The sequence below is a fragment of the Aquila chrysaetos genome, chromosome 4, assembly GCF_900496995.4.
Source record: "Aquila chrysaetos chrysaetos chromosome 4, bAquChr1.4, whole genome shotgun sequence".
NCBI classification, from domain to species: Eukaryota; Metazoa; Chordata; class Aves; order Accipitriformes; family Accipitridae; genus Aquila; species Aquila chrysaetos.
The window spans coordinates 5,644,382-5,664,337 of NC_044007.1; the positions used below are offsets into that span (position 1 = coordinate 5,644,382).

The 19,956-nt window shown below is 41.7% G+C and overlaps 1 protein-coding gene and 1 long non-coding RNA gene across 2 annotated transcripts; both read left to right on the forward strand.

The window, feature by feature from the left end:
- The first annotated feature begins 397 nt into the window (after nt 1–397).
- On the forward strand, nt 398–16,956 carry LOC115340620. Its single transcript, XM_030012480.2, has 2 exons — nt 398–560; nt 15,123–16,956. The coding sequence occupies exons 1-2, from the start codon at nt 519–521 to the stop codon at nt 16,134–16,136; spliced, it is 1,056 nt and encodes a 351-aa protein (XP_029868340.1). The 5' UTR covers nt 398–518; the 3' UTR covers nt 16,137–16,956.
- Nucleotides 1,546–9,623, forward strand: LOC115340621. The gene is made up of 2 exons (XR_003923108.1): nt 1,546–7,491; nt 7,988–9,623. It is a non-coding gene; the product is annotated as an uncharacterized LOC115340621 (long non-coding RNA).
- Nucleotides 16,957–19,956: the final 3,000 nt, after the last annotated feature.

The window sequence follows — 19,956 nt, forward strand, 5'->3', positions numbered from 1 at the left end:
TGAAAATCAGACAGTTTCTACTTAGACGCTGAAACACAAATGTGGGGGCATTATTTTAGGAATCAACACCTTAATTGCAGGGCAGGCATGATTTGAGGATTTTGGCAGCACATTCCCCAGTGAAAAGAGCGCAAAGACAAGGTGAAGGACAAGCAGGGCACAGAAGAGAAAGAAAAAGAAGGAAAGGATGAAAAAGGTGCATGATGAGCAAAAGATAAGTGGAAGAGGGGAACTCTTTAAAGATAGGTACTTAAAGTAAGAATACTTCTCTCTTTAAAGAAGTGAGAAGAATATAACACATTCACATTTGCTTTTTTTGGCATACAGAATCTGTTCAGTCCCTAAGTGACTGCAGCAATGCTGACCCTAATCTCCCACCTCTTATCTCTCGGTAAGATTTCTAAGCCTTTCAGTCCTCCTGAGCTAGCAAGGCACCTGGTCTCTGCATACACTGCCATAGCAGCTTGAATACCACAGAGTGAATAGATCTCATCAGGAGGAGGAGACGCTTCTCGGGAATGATAAAACAACGAGCAAAGCAAGAATTGCCGGGCCGGCTGGTAAGTGTGGAAGCAATGGGCTTCTTATTGATTGTACAGGAGACTTGCTTAGAGAGATGGCTGGAAATTTTTACCTTTTTTTTTTTTACCTAAAAACGTTACTCTGAGAAAGCTGAGAACAGAGCAGGAGCCAGCGCTGATAAGAGGGATCAACACAGACCATGGATGGAATGAGGTTATTATATAAGTAATAAGACTGAACTTGGGAACTAATCAAATAAAAAAGACATTTTCTAGTTGGGGCATTGTACAGGCACTTGATTGCCATAGTAATGGCAATGGAGAGATTAGAAACAATGAACTGTACAGCAAAAGCTGGCTGAAAATCCCTCCTCGTGGAAGCATCTATTTAAAAGAATGGCTAAAACAGAACAATTTGCTAGAAGAGATATATTTGAGGATATTTAACGGGGGTTGTGAACAGGAACCAGTGATCTTTGGAGCGTGTAAAAATTGAAACTAATGCTGGCAAAAGATGCCAGATAAGCTTGCAACCTCAATTCTTCTAGTTATTACTAGCAGGGTGACAATTTCACACAGCTGGAAACTGAATGTCTAGGCTCTACAAATTTCTGCACCTGCAGGGACCATCTCCCATTATGCAATACGGTTGTTCAGTCTTTGGCATCTTTCTCTGAAGCACCACTTGGTGTATACGCTTTAGAGGAAGAGGTCTGTAGCTGTGAATGAAAGGAAATTATTTCCCCCCAACTTCACTGCATCCCCAACAATGTCTAGTCTTCCTATTCAGTCCTCTAGGATGGGTGCAAAACCCAGGAGATCTCTACTAAACTCTATGTATTTTTAAAAAATGATAGAAGTACAACTTTTCTGTGTCCTTTCTTACTACTTTTCTTAGGATTTTTCTGTAAGTAAAGCATGTTTATAGCTTTTCATGATGTATTTGTCTTCTCTATTGAAATCCCCAGTGTCTTCTGATAGATTAGAAAATTGCTACTACTAAAATAGACTAGCTTATCCAGTCACGTAAGTAACTCTAAAGCCAAGCTACTAATAACAACCACCATCAGCTTTTCATTACTGGGGAAAGGTTTCAGGAGAATTTTAAGCCTGATTTGCCTAATTTCCTTAAGGAGATCTCCAAGATCCAAGAATTGAACCAAGAAATTAATGGGAAGCAGACGAGAATGCTGGTCTTATTTCTACAATATAAAAAGGCAGCTAAGGGGCAAAATCCCACAAGAAGCGTATTAGACACAGGGAATTTGTAAGCTTGGGGTCCTACTGGGTAGTTTTCCAAATGAGGAAAGCACTTCAGATGCCTGTTGGAGAAACGGGGAAAGAGATGGCATTTCTATTCTGGTTTCAGTGGTGCTAGTCATGCTGCTTTCCCAGCACATCGGTACTATAAAACTGGAAGAGCACACAAAACACTGAGGGGCCTGAGGTAAAATGCTGAGATTGAATCTGTGTGTTGCATGGGGCGTAGGGCATGTTCTCTACCTGAACTACGCAAACCTTCCCTAGCTCACAAGCATAAAGAAAGTCTTCAGGACCATGCTGTGAAACGAAACCTGCACATCGGTGATGTGTGGTGCTCGGTGGCTTTGCAGGTGTGTGGTACCATGTGACTTCTTAGATGAGTCCGGAGTAGACTGTGCTGTGCTGCAGTCGTACTGTGTAAGATCAACTGTGTTGCTGCTATCACAGCATAGCAATGATGACAATGTTTTGGGAATGTTTCCTCACAATCTGACAGAAGTAAGAGACCATTAGACAAGAACCACTCCCCCCGCCCCCATCCACCCACCCACTTTCCAATTAGCACCTTATTTTTATGAGATGATGATTTGATGTTAGCCATATATCCATGGATATGGATATATTTATTCAGTCCCCTTTCAATACGGGAACCACACCAAGCATGTTTAAGTTTGCTTTTGCTCCTGAGTCTGAGCACTTGGAGATTAAAAGCTGAGTTCTCTGTTAATTCCCTGCTTTTTTTGTAATCTGCCACGAGGGACTGGACCAAATGTCCTGCAGGGCACCAAGAGGGCTTGATTTGTCATTATTTAAAACAAGTAAGTATGTGCGGCTTAAGGCCAACTTTGGTCTCATATGGCAAGAGGAACTAAAATCCCTGTGTGTTTAGTATACAGTTTATACACATCTCCAGTACACAAGGTGGTGTTCATTGCTCTGAAATGGCTAAAGATCATCTTGAATGATGCTAATGACCTTCTCTGATTCCCTTTAATTCCTTCACTCTTGCTCTAACCCTTCCTGGGAAGGAGAAGCTTAAAACCAACCCTAACCAGGGCCTTTACTGAGGGTAATAAGACACACATGGTACCAACTGTGTAATCAAAGCAGCAACGCACATACCATCCAGCTGCTAAATGAGATGTGGAGACAGTATGGTGGGTTGGGCAGGATGGACAATGAGTAATAATTCAGACCTGAAGTAGATCCTTTAAGGAGATAGATTATCAAGGTAATCAATAGCAGTAACCATGGAAAACATTCTCCCTCTCACTATGACATACAGATTCTCAGGTGAGGAACCTAACCAGGGATAAAGTGCAGGGCCACGGAAGAGACAGAGAGTAGAAGTAGGACTCTCCTTTCTGCTACTTGATCACAGGATAATGTTAGGAAAAAAATCTTTTTTCAGTGAGGCCTCCTTTTTATAGGTATCATGTGCCTTCCTGACTCACTCTAGGTTTCTCCATGCCTCTATTTTTTTCCAGCAGAAGCAAAATTGTCAGGAAGGACAGCCAGCACATGGATCCATTGAGTGTGGACCCCTTCCCCTAAAGATGTTCCTAGAGATGGGGAATGAGTAGCCACTGCTCCTCCACAGCCAATGCCCTGCAATGCCTGTTCACATGTATTTGCCCTTCTAGCTACCTTTCTGGGTTACTTATTGGATATGTTAATAGCATCTAAAGCCATCTGGAGGAGCTGATATTTAGCTATTATTCAAGACTATGAGAAAGAAAAGAAACTGTATCTGAAGATGATTAGAGAGCTCCCCTTCTGTCCCCTGACCTGTTAAGAAAGTGCCATGTACTAATAGCTTTAACTTCCCTTCCTATTATGCTCTGATAGGATTTGCCTTTTAAAGCACTCTGACAAGATAAGACAGTAGGCTGCTGAACTGGAATAAGTAATATGGGCACACAGAAGATGTGCGTGTGTGTGTGTCGAGACATACCAACCTGATGGCTAAGGTAGCCCACTGTACCTCTCATCAGAGAAAACAAAACCAAAAATCATTCCAAGTCTTGTAGGGAGAAATTACCTCTTTCATAAGTTAATTGCGGGGACCAGGAGCAGAAATTGTGGTGAGACAGAGCAAAGGGAGCCACAGTTCTGAGGAGATGGACAGAAGGTCCAAGAGCTAAGAGCAAGCTAAGGTGCTCAGAGCAAGCATCTGGGTAGCCTGGGGTCTTTGGGAGATAGTGCTGTTATTGGTGACTTCTTTATGCTGAACATAAAACTGGTGGTATAGAGAGAGAGACTTTTAACAGAGCCAAGAGGCTCATCCTATTAAACCTAATGAGAGCACAATTCTATTTAACGAGGAAAACTCTGTGGTTTTCCAGAGGATCAGGAGGAGGCAAGACTCTACTAACACCTGAATCTGAGGTCTTGCATGGAATTTAGAAAGAGGATAGGTTTCATATTCACCCTTCTCCACTTGTAAGGAAGCTTGATGGGACTACTTGCATGTATGTAGTAACCCACATATATATGTGTTTACACTGGATCCTCAGCTAAGGGACATACATAATGCCCAAGAGGGATATGGGTGGGAGGCTTCATTGTTCTTCAGCCACACATAAAATTGGGTGAAGACTACACGCAATTTGTAAAATTGTCCTGGTGAATTTGGAAAAGCCCCCATCTTGATTCTGCCTCTGTTGAAATTAAGGGCAGTGTCATCACTGATTATAAAAGGTGCAGGATCAATGCCTCGTAGGATCTGGACGGATTCCCCAGGGTGTACCTCTGTGTTGCAGCATACACATCCAACTTCCAATGATACTGAAGATTTCCTTGTTGGGTTAGTTCTAACACCCACCAAAGTGAACAGAAAGATTCCCACTGAGAGCTGAATTTCTGAGTGCAGTGTTATAGTCCTGAGGGCAGAACAAGAATAATTTGTTTAGGAGGGTCTTCAAAACACATGGATAATGTAATGAACTTGACTGGTGGTATGGACCATAGTGGAGAAGGCTGTGCCATCTTAGCTCTAGCTTTAGACTATGCTCTACATAAAAGTTGGAATTGCCTCCATGCCCAGCTGCTCTTGTAGCAGGGGAAGAGGTCCTTATGAATTCAAGGGAGAGCAGCTTACCAGGAGAAGCACGAGGCTGCCTTAGTCCTGGCATTGTGCTGGAAAACTGCTATTTTTCTAAGCTTTGTTTGTTCTTTGCAGTGAAATGTGTTTAACTATCAGGAGAAAAGCTGTTTTCTTTTCCTTCTTAACTCCTGAGTGCAAAGCAATATTAATAAGTAAGAGAAAAATAAATAAAATAGAGGGAGGTGAGTAAGGTCATCAAAATTCCTAGGGAGCTGGCAGGACTGAATTCAGAAAGTCCACAATGAAATGAATGGATCCCCCTCCCACGTGCACATTTGGACTAATGGGGGCATCTGCAAGTAAGGGTGTACTATTCATTGGCAGAATCAATGGAATGACACTAATACATAAAGATTCAGATGCTCCCAGGCTTGGTGGAATAGGTGCTCCTTATTCCAATAACTGTACATGGTTTCTTGTAAGTCAGGAGACAAAGGGTGGAGCCAGTGCTGTAGTTGCAATGAGCTTTTGTCTGTTTTAAAGTTGGTTGTCTCTTGTCCAAGAGTTGAGCACAGAGTCAGAGTGAAGCAAAGGGTCTCTTTACATTTCCAGATTAAGTAAAGTCAACTGCTAAATGTTGAATCGAAAAAGCGACTCTTGACTGATGGACTAGAAAATGCTCAAATGCACAAGTCACAAGTGCCAAGATCTCATACCTCATGGTTCAGAAGAAGTGAAAACTGCTGCTGTATAGACATTCAACGGTACATTAAGTGTCTCCAGGACACCATCAGTGATCCATGTGGCCAGGAACAGCAAGTTCTGCATGAGATAATTATTCTAAGATTTCAAAACAGGACCTGTTGCAATTAATGCAAGAACAGTATTTGTGTCCTACATGTCAAAGAGAGGACAGAAGAAATGCAGTGAAGGATCCATCAAGTCTTCAATGACGTTTTAGTAGTAAGCTAGGTAGCATAATACAGCTTAGCTTGCTGGGTTCCTAAGGATGGGGAAAATTGCTTGGTGCAGTTTGATTAGAGATGTGTTGCTTTTTTTCAAACCCACCACCATCAAAGCCAAATATCTCTTCAGAGGTATTTGCACCCATAAAGCTGCATGGGCAAAAAAATCGAAACCAAAACCAAACCCCAAAACCCCACCTTTCTTCATGCTGGGATCAGAAAGTAATACAAGATCCTGAAACTTGATCCAAGAAGCTCTCAAAAGCACCTGCCCTTCCAGAAAATATTGGCTGAATGTTGAGCCTGAAACAAGACCAGAAAGTCAGCAAGGTCCCATGAACTCTGTATGGGAGCAGGGACAAAATTCTGAAAGGGTTTTTAGCTCCTCACTGCTTGGCCTGGTACTGAGTGTTAACAGGAGCATCTGGTTGCAGCCCTGAGTCTAATGCAGTTATTTGGCTAAGTTTTATTATTACATCTTTGCCCCCCCCGTCCCACCAAGGAACCTACCTGGTTATATTATGGAGTCTAAGCTGCAGGAAACACAAAATTTCCCAGCTGACTGTAGCTAGACAGAGATGCCACAAGGAAGAAATGCGATAAGAATTTAATTCTCAGTAGTTCACAGATAAACTATCTCCAGTTTTCTTCAGCTGGGACAAATTGATTGGTGAAGGTATTAGAGTGTAACTTGTCTACCAAAGCTCTCCCAGTATGCTTTAACCATTCCAGAACAACTCCTCTATAGAGAGACATGAAGGAAAAGGTATCTTTGTGTTTGGATTATCTTCTCTAAATAGGGGAATTAGTCTGAAATTGCTATTCTGGTTGATTCCATTTGAATCTTTAGAAAGGTGCTTTACCCTGTAGATCCAAAGCGGAATCTGTTTTATAGTAAATGTAAAGTGAAATAATGGTGAGAGCAGTGAGACCCAGTGCAATCATTAAATCATTTATACCCCAATTCAGCCTGGTTTTGAGAGGTTTAAATGATGCACAGCAGGTAATGCCATCCTTTAAGTCAAAGGAAACACATTCATTTACTCTAAGTCACAGCATCTGGGAAGACTGGGATCTATCTGCTTAGTTTTTTTGAAGGGAAATTCTCTTGCCAGAGAATTTTTTTCTTAGCTTGGGATGATTTTTCCATTTATTGTTCACTGAACAGTGGTACAGGTTTTGGCAATGTCACCATGTAATCATGCTTTATTTGAATGGGTAGACTTGAATGGGCTTTGCTCCTATGGTAACAGATTTTTAGCTGCAATTGTTCCTAGCTTTTTGAAGGTGCCATTAACCATTGTTCCCAGCAGCCTGGTTCTCTATGTGGCTTGGGCTTTCCAAGACTGGATCTCAAAAGTGTCAAGGTTACACCGGGCAAAGGGAAGGAGAGTGAGTGACTGGGAAAATGAGATCAAGTCTTTTTTCGCCTTTTCCCTAATCCTGGACTAGGCAGAGGCCAAAGCAGGCCCAGCGGAGCTTATAGCAGCTAAAAGGCTGCTGCAAATTCTGCCAGCCTCAGTGGTTCCTTGTGGACGACCATGCCAGCTGGATCCTTTCTGCCCCATTCTGATTCCTCTCTGTAGCAATATGCCCTTTGCTCAAAAATGAGCAAAGCTCTCACTGTGCCAGCTGCCACAGGGATCTTCGGCTGCTTATTGAAGACATTATCTCTAGGGCTACGTCAGCAAACCAGGTGGAGTTACAGCTAAGATTTTGGCAATATCTGCAGCACTGGTGCTGCGTTTAAGGTCACATTTCTGTAGCTGTGCTTGCCTTCATTTAATCTTGTTTGCTCTGACGTCAATGCAAATGTAGCAGCAAGCTCATGCTGTTACATGCTCTCTCTATTATTATGGTTTTTTCTCTCTTAAATCATGGCTGGTTTCTTACGATTGAGTTAAATTTACTACGGAGAGGGGCGGGTTGTTTTAACAGTGCAGTAGCTAGTGTGTTGGCATATTCTATCCAAATACAGAGTATCTGCACTTAATAATTCTGTTAATTGATTCTTGTTATAACAGCCAAAAAGCTGAGTTCATTGTGAGCTGTGTGTGCCTGTATCCTGGTGCGATTCAGTCCTGAATGCTAATGTATTAGTCCTGCCTATTTTATACATAAACAATTTATTACCTTCATAGGAATTAAATTTTCATGACATAGATTAATGTATTCTGCCTACCATCTGGAAGGTCCTACAGCGGTCTCCAAATGGTGCAGGGATCCACACGTCATTGAAATGTAGCCCTTCCCAGAGCTGAGCACAGGAGCTGAATAACACTGCGCAACTTTAGGACCACTGGGCAGAATGGAATAAACCAGCGTCCTGCTGAAGCTAGAGGTAAATTTAGGTTGGAAGAAGATACAGTGATTTTCCCGAGCAGTGCAGCAGATTTAACAGACTCTCAATTCTTGCAAAATATCTAAAGGGCATTCCTTGATTGCAAGGCATAGAGATGTTCAGTGACATGTCTACGGCTGTGGAGCAAGTCCGTAGAAAAAGTAGTAACAGTTCCTACATCCCCTGCCTGCCCACTGCACTGCTCTATAAAGCAGCTTCTGTTTGAAGAGCGAAAGGGAGAAGAGTCAGATAATAGGCTTGAGGATAAAAGAAGTGACATCAAAATCTTTCAACATCCATGTCATTAGTGGATCAGAGGATGGGCTGTCATTGACTCTTCTGGCCTTAAACGCTACAGCATTCAACAAGGAAATGGTAAGTTTTCAGGGAATTGGAAAGCTGTGGACTTTCAGGTCATGTTTAATCATTTTTTACAAAGAAGCTCTATTTGTAATACCCCTGCTGTCAAAGCATCAGTGGATTAACAGGACTAGCAGGTAATTCTGCTTTAACATCAATACTGGTATAACACTATATGCTGCCTACAGCTTAATAGGAATATTTGAAAAATGTATTTGTGAAGTGACAGTATGAAGTGAGTAATAGCCATAGAATGTGGGTAAGAAAATTATCACAAAGGGTAGAACAAATATTCAGGGCTCATGCAAGCCATTAAAGAGATAGAGTCTCCTTTGCAGGCTCCAGTCCACTGCTGGCTCCCTAGTCTGAGTTTCCCTCCTTTACCTTTAGCCCCAAAGTCACTGAAGTGGGAACGGGATCTCCTGGAAGATGAGTCACCCCACCACCTGAGGTACTGTCTGAAGTACCTCTTTTCAGAGAGCGTGAACTGGTCATTCTCCATTCCTATTGAAGGTGCCCTAGACATCCAGCTCTGACGGGACTATAACAGCTGATGAGTGCAGAGCTGACTCTTGTCCATTGTGCACAGCCTTCAGATAGCTCACAAATGTCTTCCCAAAGCCTTTCCTACTATAGGGAAACCTCCAGTCTGATGGGACTATTCTGGAAGCAACCCACTAACTAAAACATGAGGCAAGCCTGGGCTAGAAACAGTCTCAACCCCTTCTGTTGGAGCTGTGGCAACCAAAACGTATTGTAGCAAGAGGTAAGAAAGCGATAAAAGAGCTTTTAGCCTTGTAGCCGGGCATTCAGGAAGATTTTAGTACTGAAGCCTCTTTATATTAAATTGTCCTTGTCAAAGGGCACCTCCAAATGTGCCCTTACTGCCAGCCTGTGTAGTCATGCCAGTTTTTCACTTCGGGCCTAATTGGTCTAACAAAACAAAAAGGAACAATTCTGGCAGGACTAATGGCCCCACAGTGCTGTGGAGAGATGGGATATGGGGGCCTGAGGGTCTCTTTTCGAAGAAGTGAATTTCCTAGCCTATATATGTTTTAAGAAAAGATAATGGCACTGCTGACACCTCCTTTTCAGAAGACGGGGATGCTCATTTTTTCTGTTCTGAACGAAATATTGCAGGGGAGAGCTGAGAAAAGGTGCTTGTCTCCCCAGGTGTTTCTGAGTGCAATGGATGAGTGGCATCCAGAGAACAGGCAGATTGAATGATTGCAGAGTTGCTCTCCCTGCCTCCAAGGTGCTGGCCTCTGTTATCAGTGGGGTAGTGCAGGGTACCAAATTAATTCCTAGACATGAGCTTCCACTGTAGCAGATAGCTCCATCTCTCTGGATTTTACAGTGCCAAGCTCTAAATTAAGAAAAACTGGCAAGGGAAGAGCTCAATCTCTTTGTCTCTGCAAGTTCTGCTCATGCTGCTATCTTTGTGGGCATGTAACCTAAGCAGGAGCTGGAAGTTAGCAGGAGATATTGCATTTTTCATTTCTGCTTCACTCCACTCACAGCAGTGAGAAGATTTAGGCTACTGCTGTAATGTGCTCCCCCACACCCCCCCAAGTCAGCATGGGTCCAACAGCAGATGCAGACCTTTACTTCTTGTACAATCTTGTTGAAATGGCCGGGATTTGCAGGTGCTCAGGACTTTGGGAAATCAATCTCCTTATTCTGACAGTTGAGGGATAGATTTTTGAAGCTGAAGCTAGAATCTTGAATTATGATTTAGATCCTTAAATAATTTGGCTGAATTTAAAGAAGTGCAAAGCCAGTGCTACTGTTGAAAAACAGGTCATTTATTTATATCTTAAATCTGAATTTAGAAGTCTAATATTAGTTGCTCATTTTTTACAAATCTTTGTCTTGGTCTAAATAAGGAACCATGTCCCTATTTAGATGTGGAAGTTGGAAAAGTTAGCTTACATGACTTACTTGTCATCACAGAGTGCCAATAAGAAGTCCAGGACTGGAGTTCTGCACCTCCCCTTTTTTCCTGTAATATCGCAAATCCCTACAAGAAGCATCCCAAGACTTAGGTTGTTCAGTAAGGCTTGGCAGTCATGCGGGAAGTCTGGAGACTCTGTGATTTGCGAATTGGGTGTCCCTGCAAGGGCAGGTCTGCTGTAGGTTTCCTAGAACTCAGACTGGTCTCCTCGTGTATTCAGGGAGGAGCTATTAAAGCAATGATAACATTAGGAATGAAAGTGTGCCAAATCATATGAAATGGTGTGATTCCTCTTAAGATCCCCCAAACTTTATGAACAAATTTTAAATATGTTTTCACAAAACATTCCTTTAGGTTAATGATTGCAAATACTAAGTCATGTCCAAAGCCCTCTCTCACCTACAAAATAAACCTCATAATGTAAACCAAGTCCTCTGTGAAGCAAAACTTGTACTAAGAATATGTAAAAACCTACAAAATATAAAGAAATTGGCAGAGCACCATTAAGAAAAATGTTGCATACACGTTTACCATTACTTGACATAATTTTCAAGTGTTTATAAATTTTTTCATGCTTTGATTATTCAACAGGCACCAGCCTGTGTAGAGCACTTGTTTTCTGAAAATTAAGTTATCTGGAATTGAACCTATTCGGGGAACTAACATAACTCCATTTCACCTGTTCCGAAGTAACTTATACTCTCTAGTATACTTACATCCCAAAAGCTCCTATGGGTTAGGAGAGGGCATCAGTACAAGTTTACAGGTGGAAAACACAGTCACAGAGGGACAAAACATCTTCCCTGCCATCACATGAGAAGCTTGTGGTAGAAAAGGGATTTGAGGTGTGTTCCCTGACACTGGGCTGGTGTTCAGACCACTCAACTGTCTTTCCTTTGTTCTGTGTTGAAACTCTTCTCGCTATCGTTGTTTTAAAATACAAGTAGTGCAATGGAATGAGAGTTGTGGCAGAATGACACATGATCTCTGGATCCTGCACTGAGGAGACTTGACAGGGGCTTGTGTGAAGTCCCCAACTCACTCCACCTTGGTACCCGGTTGTTTTGGGATCAAAGACAGCTAAGTGTGATGTTAGCACTGTCTTCAGTTACTGCTGATTACAGACATTTTTATGTTTTAGCTTCACCAAACCAATGGACCATCTGACCTCCTAGGACCCACTGGCTCACAGACAATATTGTTTTGTTAAATTTTTCTGGTACGGCAAATTGCTGTAAGTCTCTGACGTTGCAGGTGTAATCTTTATGCCAGCTGACAAAAGTATACAGTACAGCAAGGCTAGATATTTAAGGCTTTTCTAGGAGTTATTCGGGGGCTGGGTCTGTTTGTTGCATTGTCCATTCACAATGACCTGAGCTATTTACTGTATATGCAGAATCTGCAGTGGAAGCAAAGCCATTCATTCCTAGATGTTTAAACTGAATTGCTTCTCTCCCCTGTTGAGTGACAGCATGTGTAATGGATCTCCATGTTCCAGAGGGCTTTTCAGTAGCAGACCTTCAGGCATCACATGGAGAATTAAGGCACACTGAAAGCTTGGTGTTTATTTTGGAATTGAACTCAAAAAACTCCACTCTGGGGACAAGCTTTCAACCAGATAAGCTGGAGGATTTGATCTGCGAACTTCCTTTCTTAGGTATTTCTGTCCTCCCCTTTGAACTGCAGCAATTGGTTGATACACGTGATGATGGGAAGGAAAAGCATCTGAGTTGTGTAACATCTGCTTATCGCTACAGATTATCCTGTAGCAATGAGATTAAAGCTTTTCCTTATGTAGGAAGAGCTTGGGATTTAGAGTTGCTTTTTGTTTGGTTTTGTTTCTTTCTTATGTAATGTACTATAGATTTGGTTTCATTGAGCAAGGAGAGGAAACTTCACGTGTGACTAAGAAAACAGGGATTTTTAAAGGAAGCAGAGATTTTTAAAGGATTCCCTTCAACATCATGTAGACTATAATCCCAGTATTGTCTCCTGGTGGTTATGCTCATGATAGGACTGAAAAGGGGGAGCACTTTGGAGACATACAAGGAAGTGACTTGCGTAAAATAGTGGTTTGGATCTCAAGCCCTGCAGAGCTTTGTGATAGCACAACAACCTGCTGCTTTGTCCTGCTGACATATTGACTTTCTGGTTAAAGTCCAGCTGGTTGTCAGGATATCTAAGCACATCCTACGTGCTTGGCCCATTTTGGTTCCTCATTTCTGCCAGGTTCATACCCGCAGAAGACCTCAGGGCTCCCAAGGCTGGTTTAAATCTGTCTGGTTTCATCAGTTGTAGAACAAGAGAGGCTCAGGACCAAGACTGGAAAGGAACCTCAGATCAATCCCTTCTCTTGACCTAGTCGTCAAGCTGGTGAACAAGGTTTCAAAATGGCATCAGATTTCTCTAAGACTCTATTGCAAGTCTTACTTTTGGCCTGTAAAACAAGTGTTTATTGCCCTGCAATGAGCAGACTCCTGATATCAAAATGAAGTAAAAATAGCAGAAGCACCTCTCGGAGGACCATCCAGTCTGGGCACGAAGATAGCTTAAGTAGAGAGTCATCGGATTCCTGTTTATGGGGGACACCGAGTTTCCTAGATCTGAGGCCACTCCATGCTAATTTGCCACTGGGCTACAGTGCATGCAATAAATTTAGTAAAATAGTAATAATGTACCGTGACCCTTCTGTCTCTGCCCTTCCATTACTGTGCAGTTTATATCAGAAGGATCAGCAAGCTGTGACTGGGAAGGAAAGTATTTAAATTACATGAAAGTTGTGGTTTCTAAATAAAGACTGGTGGTCCCTTTGAGAATACCACTATCATAATACATTGATCCTGAGAACCTGAAGCAGTCATTCTTTGTATGGGTCTCTCATTGACTGCAGAGGGAATTTTGGGCACAGAGCAATTACCTACACAAGACTGGGCCAATTACTTAATTAAATTTTAAGTAGGAGTATATACATAGCAGATGGACATTTTGAGATGGTACTGAGTAATGTGTGCAGGGTAGCAGAGGATGCAGCTTATCTTGCACATTAGCCTTGGATGGGCTTTAAGTGTATTAACATTAGGACTCCAATCGGATTTAGGTGGTGTGTAAATTTCTCCAAGCCTTCTTAACTTGGTTGAATTTTCCTCAGATCAATGCAGCAGAGAATGATCCAACCACTTAATCACTCTTGTCTGAAACTAGCGTGAATCCAAAGGATGGCCATAGGTAGAAAGAGGCATTGTCAAGGCAGGTTGTTCTATAGGCTTGGATAGGTGGCTTGGTATTAGTCGGGTACTCACTTTTCAAAAACAGCTAAAAGGCTTTTCAACCAAGATCTTTTAAAAAATGATAATTTGTAGGTACTATATTGTTTACCTTTTCTTCCTCTCCATTCCCATACCTCACTTTGCATTGGAGCTTTCATTCTCTCATTGCTTTATGTACCTGCATTTTAGGACAAGGGTTTATTTATGGTTATTTTATTTCACTTCACATTTACAGAGCTGTGGGCAACCTTAAGTGTTTTCCTGGAACACAGCAAAACACAGAAAGGGCAAGGGGAGTATCATTTTCAGTGATACTTTGCAATGATACTAAGCTCAGATACTTAAAAAAAATTCCCGCCAATATCAGTGAACAGGAATTATGAATGCAGATTTGATTATATGAGATGAGAGGAGCTGTGAAGTAAAATAGCTCATGTTGTCTGTTCGTCAGAGGAAAAACAAGTTAATACTGCCATTTAATAAAATATCTTCATGATAATAGGATCTAGAAGTCCAAGATACAGTCAAGAATATTGCTCTTGACTGTCCCATAAAATGTACAGTCTGTACAAGAAAAAGAAAGTGGGAATGGAAAAGGGATCTTAGGGAAGAGGACTTACTCATTTGGGCAGAAGCAGGGACAAAGCCCATCTCCTGATGGCACCCATGAGCCTGTCATTGCCTACGCAGCCCTAGAAAGTTGACCAGCAAAGCCCTGTTTACAATGAGATGCTTATATTATTGATGAAAATGAGGAACTTTTCCCAACCATGACATAAAATTTCTCTGAACAAGGACAAGAAATGAACTTCAGGTTTGTCACATCTGCCATTCAGCAGTTCTTTACTTAGCACCTCAGAATTATTGCTTTTGAAACTGAGCAATATCCACAGTATTCATCACAATATCCATCCCCTGCCCTATAAAGCACATGTCAGTATACGCACAGGAGTGAGGTGGATGATCCCCGTCATGAGAAATGCCCATCACTCAGCATGTCAGAGGAAAATGGGAGGACCCACACCTGAGCCTCAGTTAGGAGCTTCCCCAAGGAAGAACATAAATTCTGTGTTATTTTCCATGTGTTGTGGAGGTCCTAAGCTTCCTTTAAATTAGTGATTGCAGTGTACAGGCTGGTGCTACTCACTGCTCAGAAAGGACACTCAATATTTGGGACAGAGTGGGAGAAAGAATGGTAATGATATTGTTTGAGATGCACTGGTGACAGTCAGGGAGAAGACAAGCCCTGATTCCTCAGTTGTCAGTCTTATTTATTCTCCAGATAAGGAGACAAGGGACACCAAGCTTGCACTCTTGTCAAACTCCCAAACATCATATAAAAACCTAACAATGGTGATTAATACAATGTATGATAGTGATCCTCACACCTGTTTGCTTTCTTTAAGGGTGCCCCAATGGCTGAAGAAAAACCCAAGTACAACTGCACTGTCAGTGAAGTCACCATTGTGAACCTGCAGCCTAAGAAAAATCCCATTCTCGTCTTGGCGGGAGGGAAGCCAAGAAGTGAACATAGAAACCTTGGTCTCCAACCTCCTTCTCCAAAGATTTCAGAGAAGAGGCTATCCCAGGGAGAGAATAAATTGTGGCCAGAAAAGGTGAAAAAAGAGGGTGCTTTGTCTCCCAGCCTGCATCGTGCAAATGAGTTGTGTAGCACAGAGAATGTCACCCTGAAGAGGCCGGTGAAGTTGGCCCCTCTGGAGATCCCTGTGGAAGTAAAAGAAGCCCAGCTCCAAAAGATTATGAGTATCCAGAGAGAAACCCAAATGGCTGCTCAGAAGCTGACAGTTATCAACTCCATCAGCAATGAACCCCATGTGAAAAGGGTAAAGAATCTGGCTCAGGGGGAGCTGGAAAACCTTCAAAAGATAAAGCTGAGTGAGATCGCTGCTCTGGAGAATAAAGATGATCTTCTACCCCCTAAATGCAGCAAACCTCTGGGAGAAATTCAAATTATTTTGCCTCCAGAGACAACCTCAAAGTTGACTAAACAACCAGGTGTCGAAGATGCTCCCAAGACACTCCGTAAGCCATTAATCCCCACTCTCTGGGTATCTGACATGCACGAAGAGTCTAACAGCCCTGACAGCATCCCTGATCCTTGCCAGAATGTTTCTCGGTGCCGATTTAGAGTAAGGCACATGAAAGAGCAGCAGGAAGACCATGGGAAAGCCAGACCCTTAAAGGTCATGGATCCAAGTGTGGGAGAAGGCAAGCAGAAATCTGCAGGTCAACGAACACAAAAAACCCTCAGTGATGCAAGCAAGCTTATTGAAAATGTGTCCAAAAAGCAGAAGGAACGAGGAGCAAAGCAAGGGGAAATGGATGAAGCCTCTTTTGTGAGGAGGCAGTCTACTCGAAGGATGGCCTTGGGAGACATCATCCAGGTAGATGAAGACTGAATATCATGTACCATGTAATGCATAGCAGATTCAGACACAACAGCTACGCAGTAAAATGTTTTAGACTGACTGCTTAGATAGAAGTCTTCAGAAGAGTGTCTGGAGACATTAGTGAACCACAAAGTGAAAATAAGTTAGTATTGTTGAACATCTCTGTCATTTCTGAGATGCTCAAACAAGTAGGTCATACGGCAAATATCGTCCTATTCTGCTGAACGCCAGAAAGGCCCCAGCAACAGTCCTGAGTCCATCATGGAGTACAACTTTTCAAGACACACGTGGACCATGCAGGAAAAATCTGCATGTGGACTGGGTGGAGGAACCAAGCAAGAGAAAAACAGGAACCTAGAAAATACTGTGTCTGGGGCAAGATGAAAAGAAATAACATCATTTTCTCCTGAGAATACAGCCCTCCCACTGTCAGCTGTGGCAAGTTTGTTTCAGAAAGACAAGACTAAAATGTTCTTCATATCTATTGTTGGCAGAAGAAAAAGTAATTAGTTTAAGATTTAGCAAGAGACATTTAAGTCAGAAAAAGAGAAATACTTTTAAGGACAATAAACACTGAAGAATGCTGTTTACAGAGATGGGAATCTCTGTCACTGAAATTTTAAATAATACATTAGACAAACACCTGCCAAGGATGATTTTGGAAGAGTTAATCCTTCATTCACACACAACAAGGGCCAGATGATCTGTAATGTCCTTCAACCTCTATTTTCTTATATTGTATGTTCTATCTTTTCAGTTGTCCACTTACAGGGCTGCTAACCAAGCCATGTAGTGCAAAAATGTACAATAAAAGTAACTTTTCACTTTGCACTGATTCTTTTTCATTGTCTTACAGCTAGTGTCAAGATATTCACTGAATCCTTCAGAAGGCAGCATCTGATAGATGACTGCTTCTCCTTGATTTCTTCAGACCTACTTCTGTTTGTTCTTTCCCAGTTTCTTGATAAAGGGAGGAATAGCTAATACTTGTATTTTCATTTTCTTGTCTCAAACAGCTCTGTCTTGCACTTTTTACCTGTTCACCTTTGGTCACCTCTTAAGATCATCATCATCTTTTGAAAACTGAGTATTATTTTTATGTATAATGCAAAATAAACCAAGCATGCACAGTCTCAAATTAGTCGCAGAAATCTTTTCAGGGAGCAAAACCTATTCTGTGTTTTTTTAAACAGCTGTTATAACAAGGTGCCAGAGATGCTAGCACAGTGCAAATATTATTAATAAGGTTAACATGTAATGAGATTTGCCTTATAAATGGCTTTTACTGCAAAAATTAGGATGTTCACTGTCTTCTGGTAGTTCACTTGTTTGGTTGCTTGATTTGTTTTTTAGTAAAGGTGGTCTTTGCTGCTTATCAAATGATCTTAGAAGCTGGGACTTAAACAATGGCGAGACCTACAATAAAATTACAAGAGTTGGCAAAAATACATGGATGCCTTTGGAAAAACAGAAGGTGGCTAGAAATAGCAGAAATCAGCCTTTAAACATGCTGGGGTTGATGAGAGAAGAGGAGAGAAAAGAAGAACAAAGCACCTTCATTATAGAAAAGAGGTAAACCTACTTTTGCCTTTTATTCTTTCCTCTATGTACATGATGAAGACAAAGACAGAGCAGACGAGGTCTTGAAAACTATTTGAGGTTTTTTCTGCATTCCAACAATACCAGAAAATGTGAAACTTTTTTTGATGACATGTTCTTTGATTGTTCTCTTAGTAAGAGAAAAGCCAGCATCCAGAGATTCTTCTGGAATTCATCCTTGAGTATTTCTTGCTGAAGAGAAAACAGACATTTACCAGGACTGAAACTATGGCCAGGTAGCAGAACTTATACAAATCAGTCACCCTGTGACTTGCCACCAGCTTTTTCTGTCAATTTTCTATGGTGAGAGTAACTGGGGAATGAGGGCTCAAAACTATGCAGGCTAGATAATTCAAGTTGAATAAGGGCTGTTGTAATAGTTCAACACAAAGCAAAGAATTAAAATTAGATGCTAAGACAGGAATAAAAAAATGCAAGAGATATGTCCTCCTTGTGATGTCTGGGCAGTAAGGAGAAACAGTAATTTAACTCATAAACTCAACTGCATCTCTGACTCACTGCACCTACTTAATTGTGAATATGAAACTGCAATCCCAATGTGTTTTGGTGGCATCTCACAAGTTCCCAGCCAGACAGTATTGCAGACAGCATTAATGTGATCTCCAAAGAAAATGCTACTAAGATTTGCAGCTTACAGTAGAAAAGGGATGGCATGAAAGAACAGCTGAGTTCTTGAGTTTGGCCTGGCTCACGTGAGAAGCTGTTGCCCTTCGTTAAGCCATGATGTAAGAAGGTTCCTCAAATGGGTGTTTGAGCCCACTTGGTTGAGATGCCTGCCTTGGAAATACAGTGACAACTCAACTAGGATGAACAACCTGCAATTGTCTGGAATTATGGGAAGGTCACTACATGTATGAGGATGACTTGCTATTGCTCTACTCCCTTACTTAGCTCTTTTAATGCAACTAAATGCATTAAATCATGTGCCTAGGAACAAATGATGAAGCGTTGCTTTAAAAATGTAAAACGGTGAGATTGAAAAGGACTTAGAGGTCCCAGCTTTGTCCTGTGGCTGCAGTGGCAAATTGTTGTTGGATGCATGGGCAAGAGACTTCTGATTAGGGGAAAGGACTAAAAAACTTTTCCACCTCCAGCATTAGCAAGGTCATTGCTGAAATGGTGTCTCCAGGATCCAGTGTCCAGCTTTACATGGAATTTCATGCTCTGTGTGCCATGCTTCAAAAAGAATCTTCACTTATTAGAAAAGTGCTAGAAGGCTAATCTGAATTCTAGGAAACTTACCTTCCATGTGACAGGGAAGAAGGTTGACCTGTAGTTTATCCAAGGTTCTTTGAGAAGAAGAAGAAAAAAAAATAAATTTAGTAGAAGCTGAATCTTGAGAAATTCATCCAGGAATTGGGTACAGCATTTTAACTCAGGCTGCTGTCCAATATAAATGCATGCTGTCCTGGCTCTTTTTGCTGGTTAGACCTTCCCACCACCCTCTTGTGTTGGCACTGTTTCTCAAACAGCGGCACAGTGACCTGGAACAGGGAATTTAACATAGCAAACTCCCCCAAAAGATGAGTTTTCAACTGGGATCTGTCCCAGTCCTGATTTACTGAATGGCTTCAACAGTGCTTGTGTCAGCATGAAGGAGGCAAGGACAGGGAAGAACACATTCATTTGGTGACTGACTGTACTTCTGTCATGTTAAAGTGTGTCTAAACTGTAAAGGCAATAAACTACGGTATCAAGGTTTCAAGGAACACAGTGGGCTCTGTGACATGATACAAATACTTGAAAAATCTGGGCTTCACCCTTAGATTTCTGTATACTGAAGAATAATGGTGGCTTTGGTTTAGAAATGCCTGGCCAGTATTAGCTGGAAGAGCAGTCTAGGGAATATCATGCTCCACTCCCCGTTCTCAATCCATGCATCCTTCTGCTTTACTATGGTTTCAAATCTATTCAGTCTGAAATATGACGATAGTCAAATGTTTTCCACAATGGAGAATTGTATCAGTGTGGGAGCATCAGGGGAACTCTCATACTTATCCAAACTATTAGAGCAGGATGCTCCCAAAATGTTGCCTTTTACTAGTAAAATAGGTGTGACTCAATGTTATCTAATGCTTGCTAGCGTATAAAGTGAGTAATGAAAAAGCAGCCCAGTGCACACATAAATAACACATAAAATAACATTTAGAGGGCAAATGTAATCTCAGAAGAATCCCGTTGAAAAAGCAAGATTAGGGCAAAAGAGGGA

Bases quoted from the DNA above. Each gene is read 5' to 3' on its own strand.
- LOC115340620 (XM_030012480.2), top strand. From the start codon at position 519: ATGATAAAACAACGAGCAAAGCAAGAATTGCCGGGCCGGCTG. The intron at 561-15,122 runs GTAAGTGTGGAA...GCTTTCTTTAAG, and splicing joins AAGAATTGCCGGGCCGGCTG to GGTGCCCCAATGGCTGAAGA.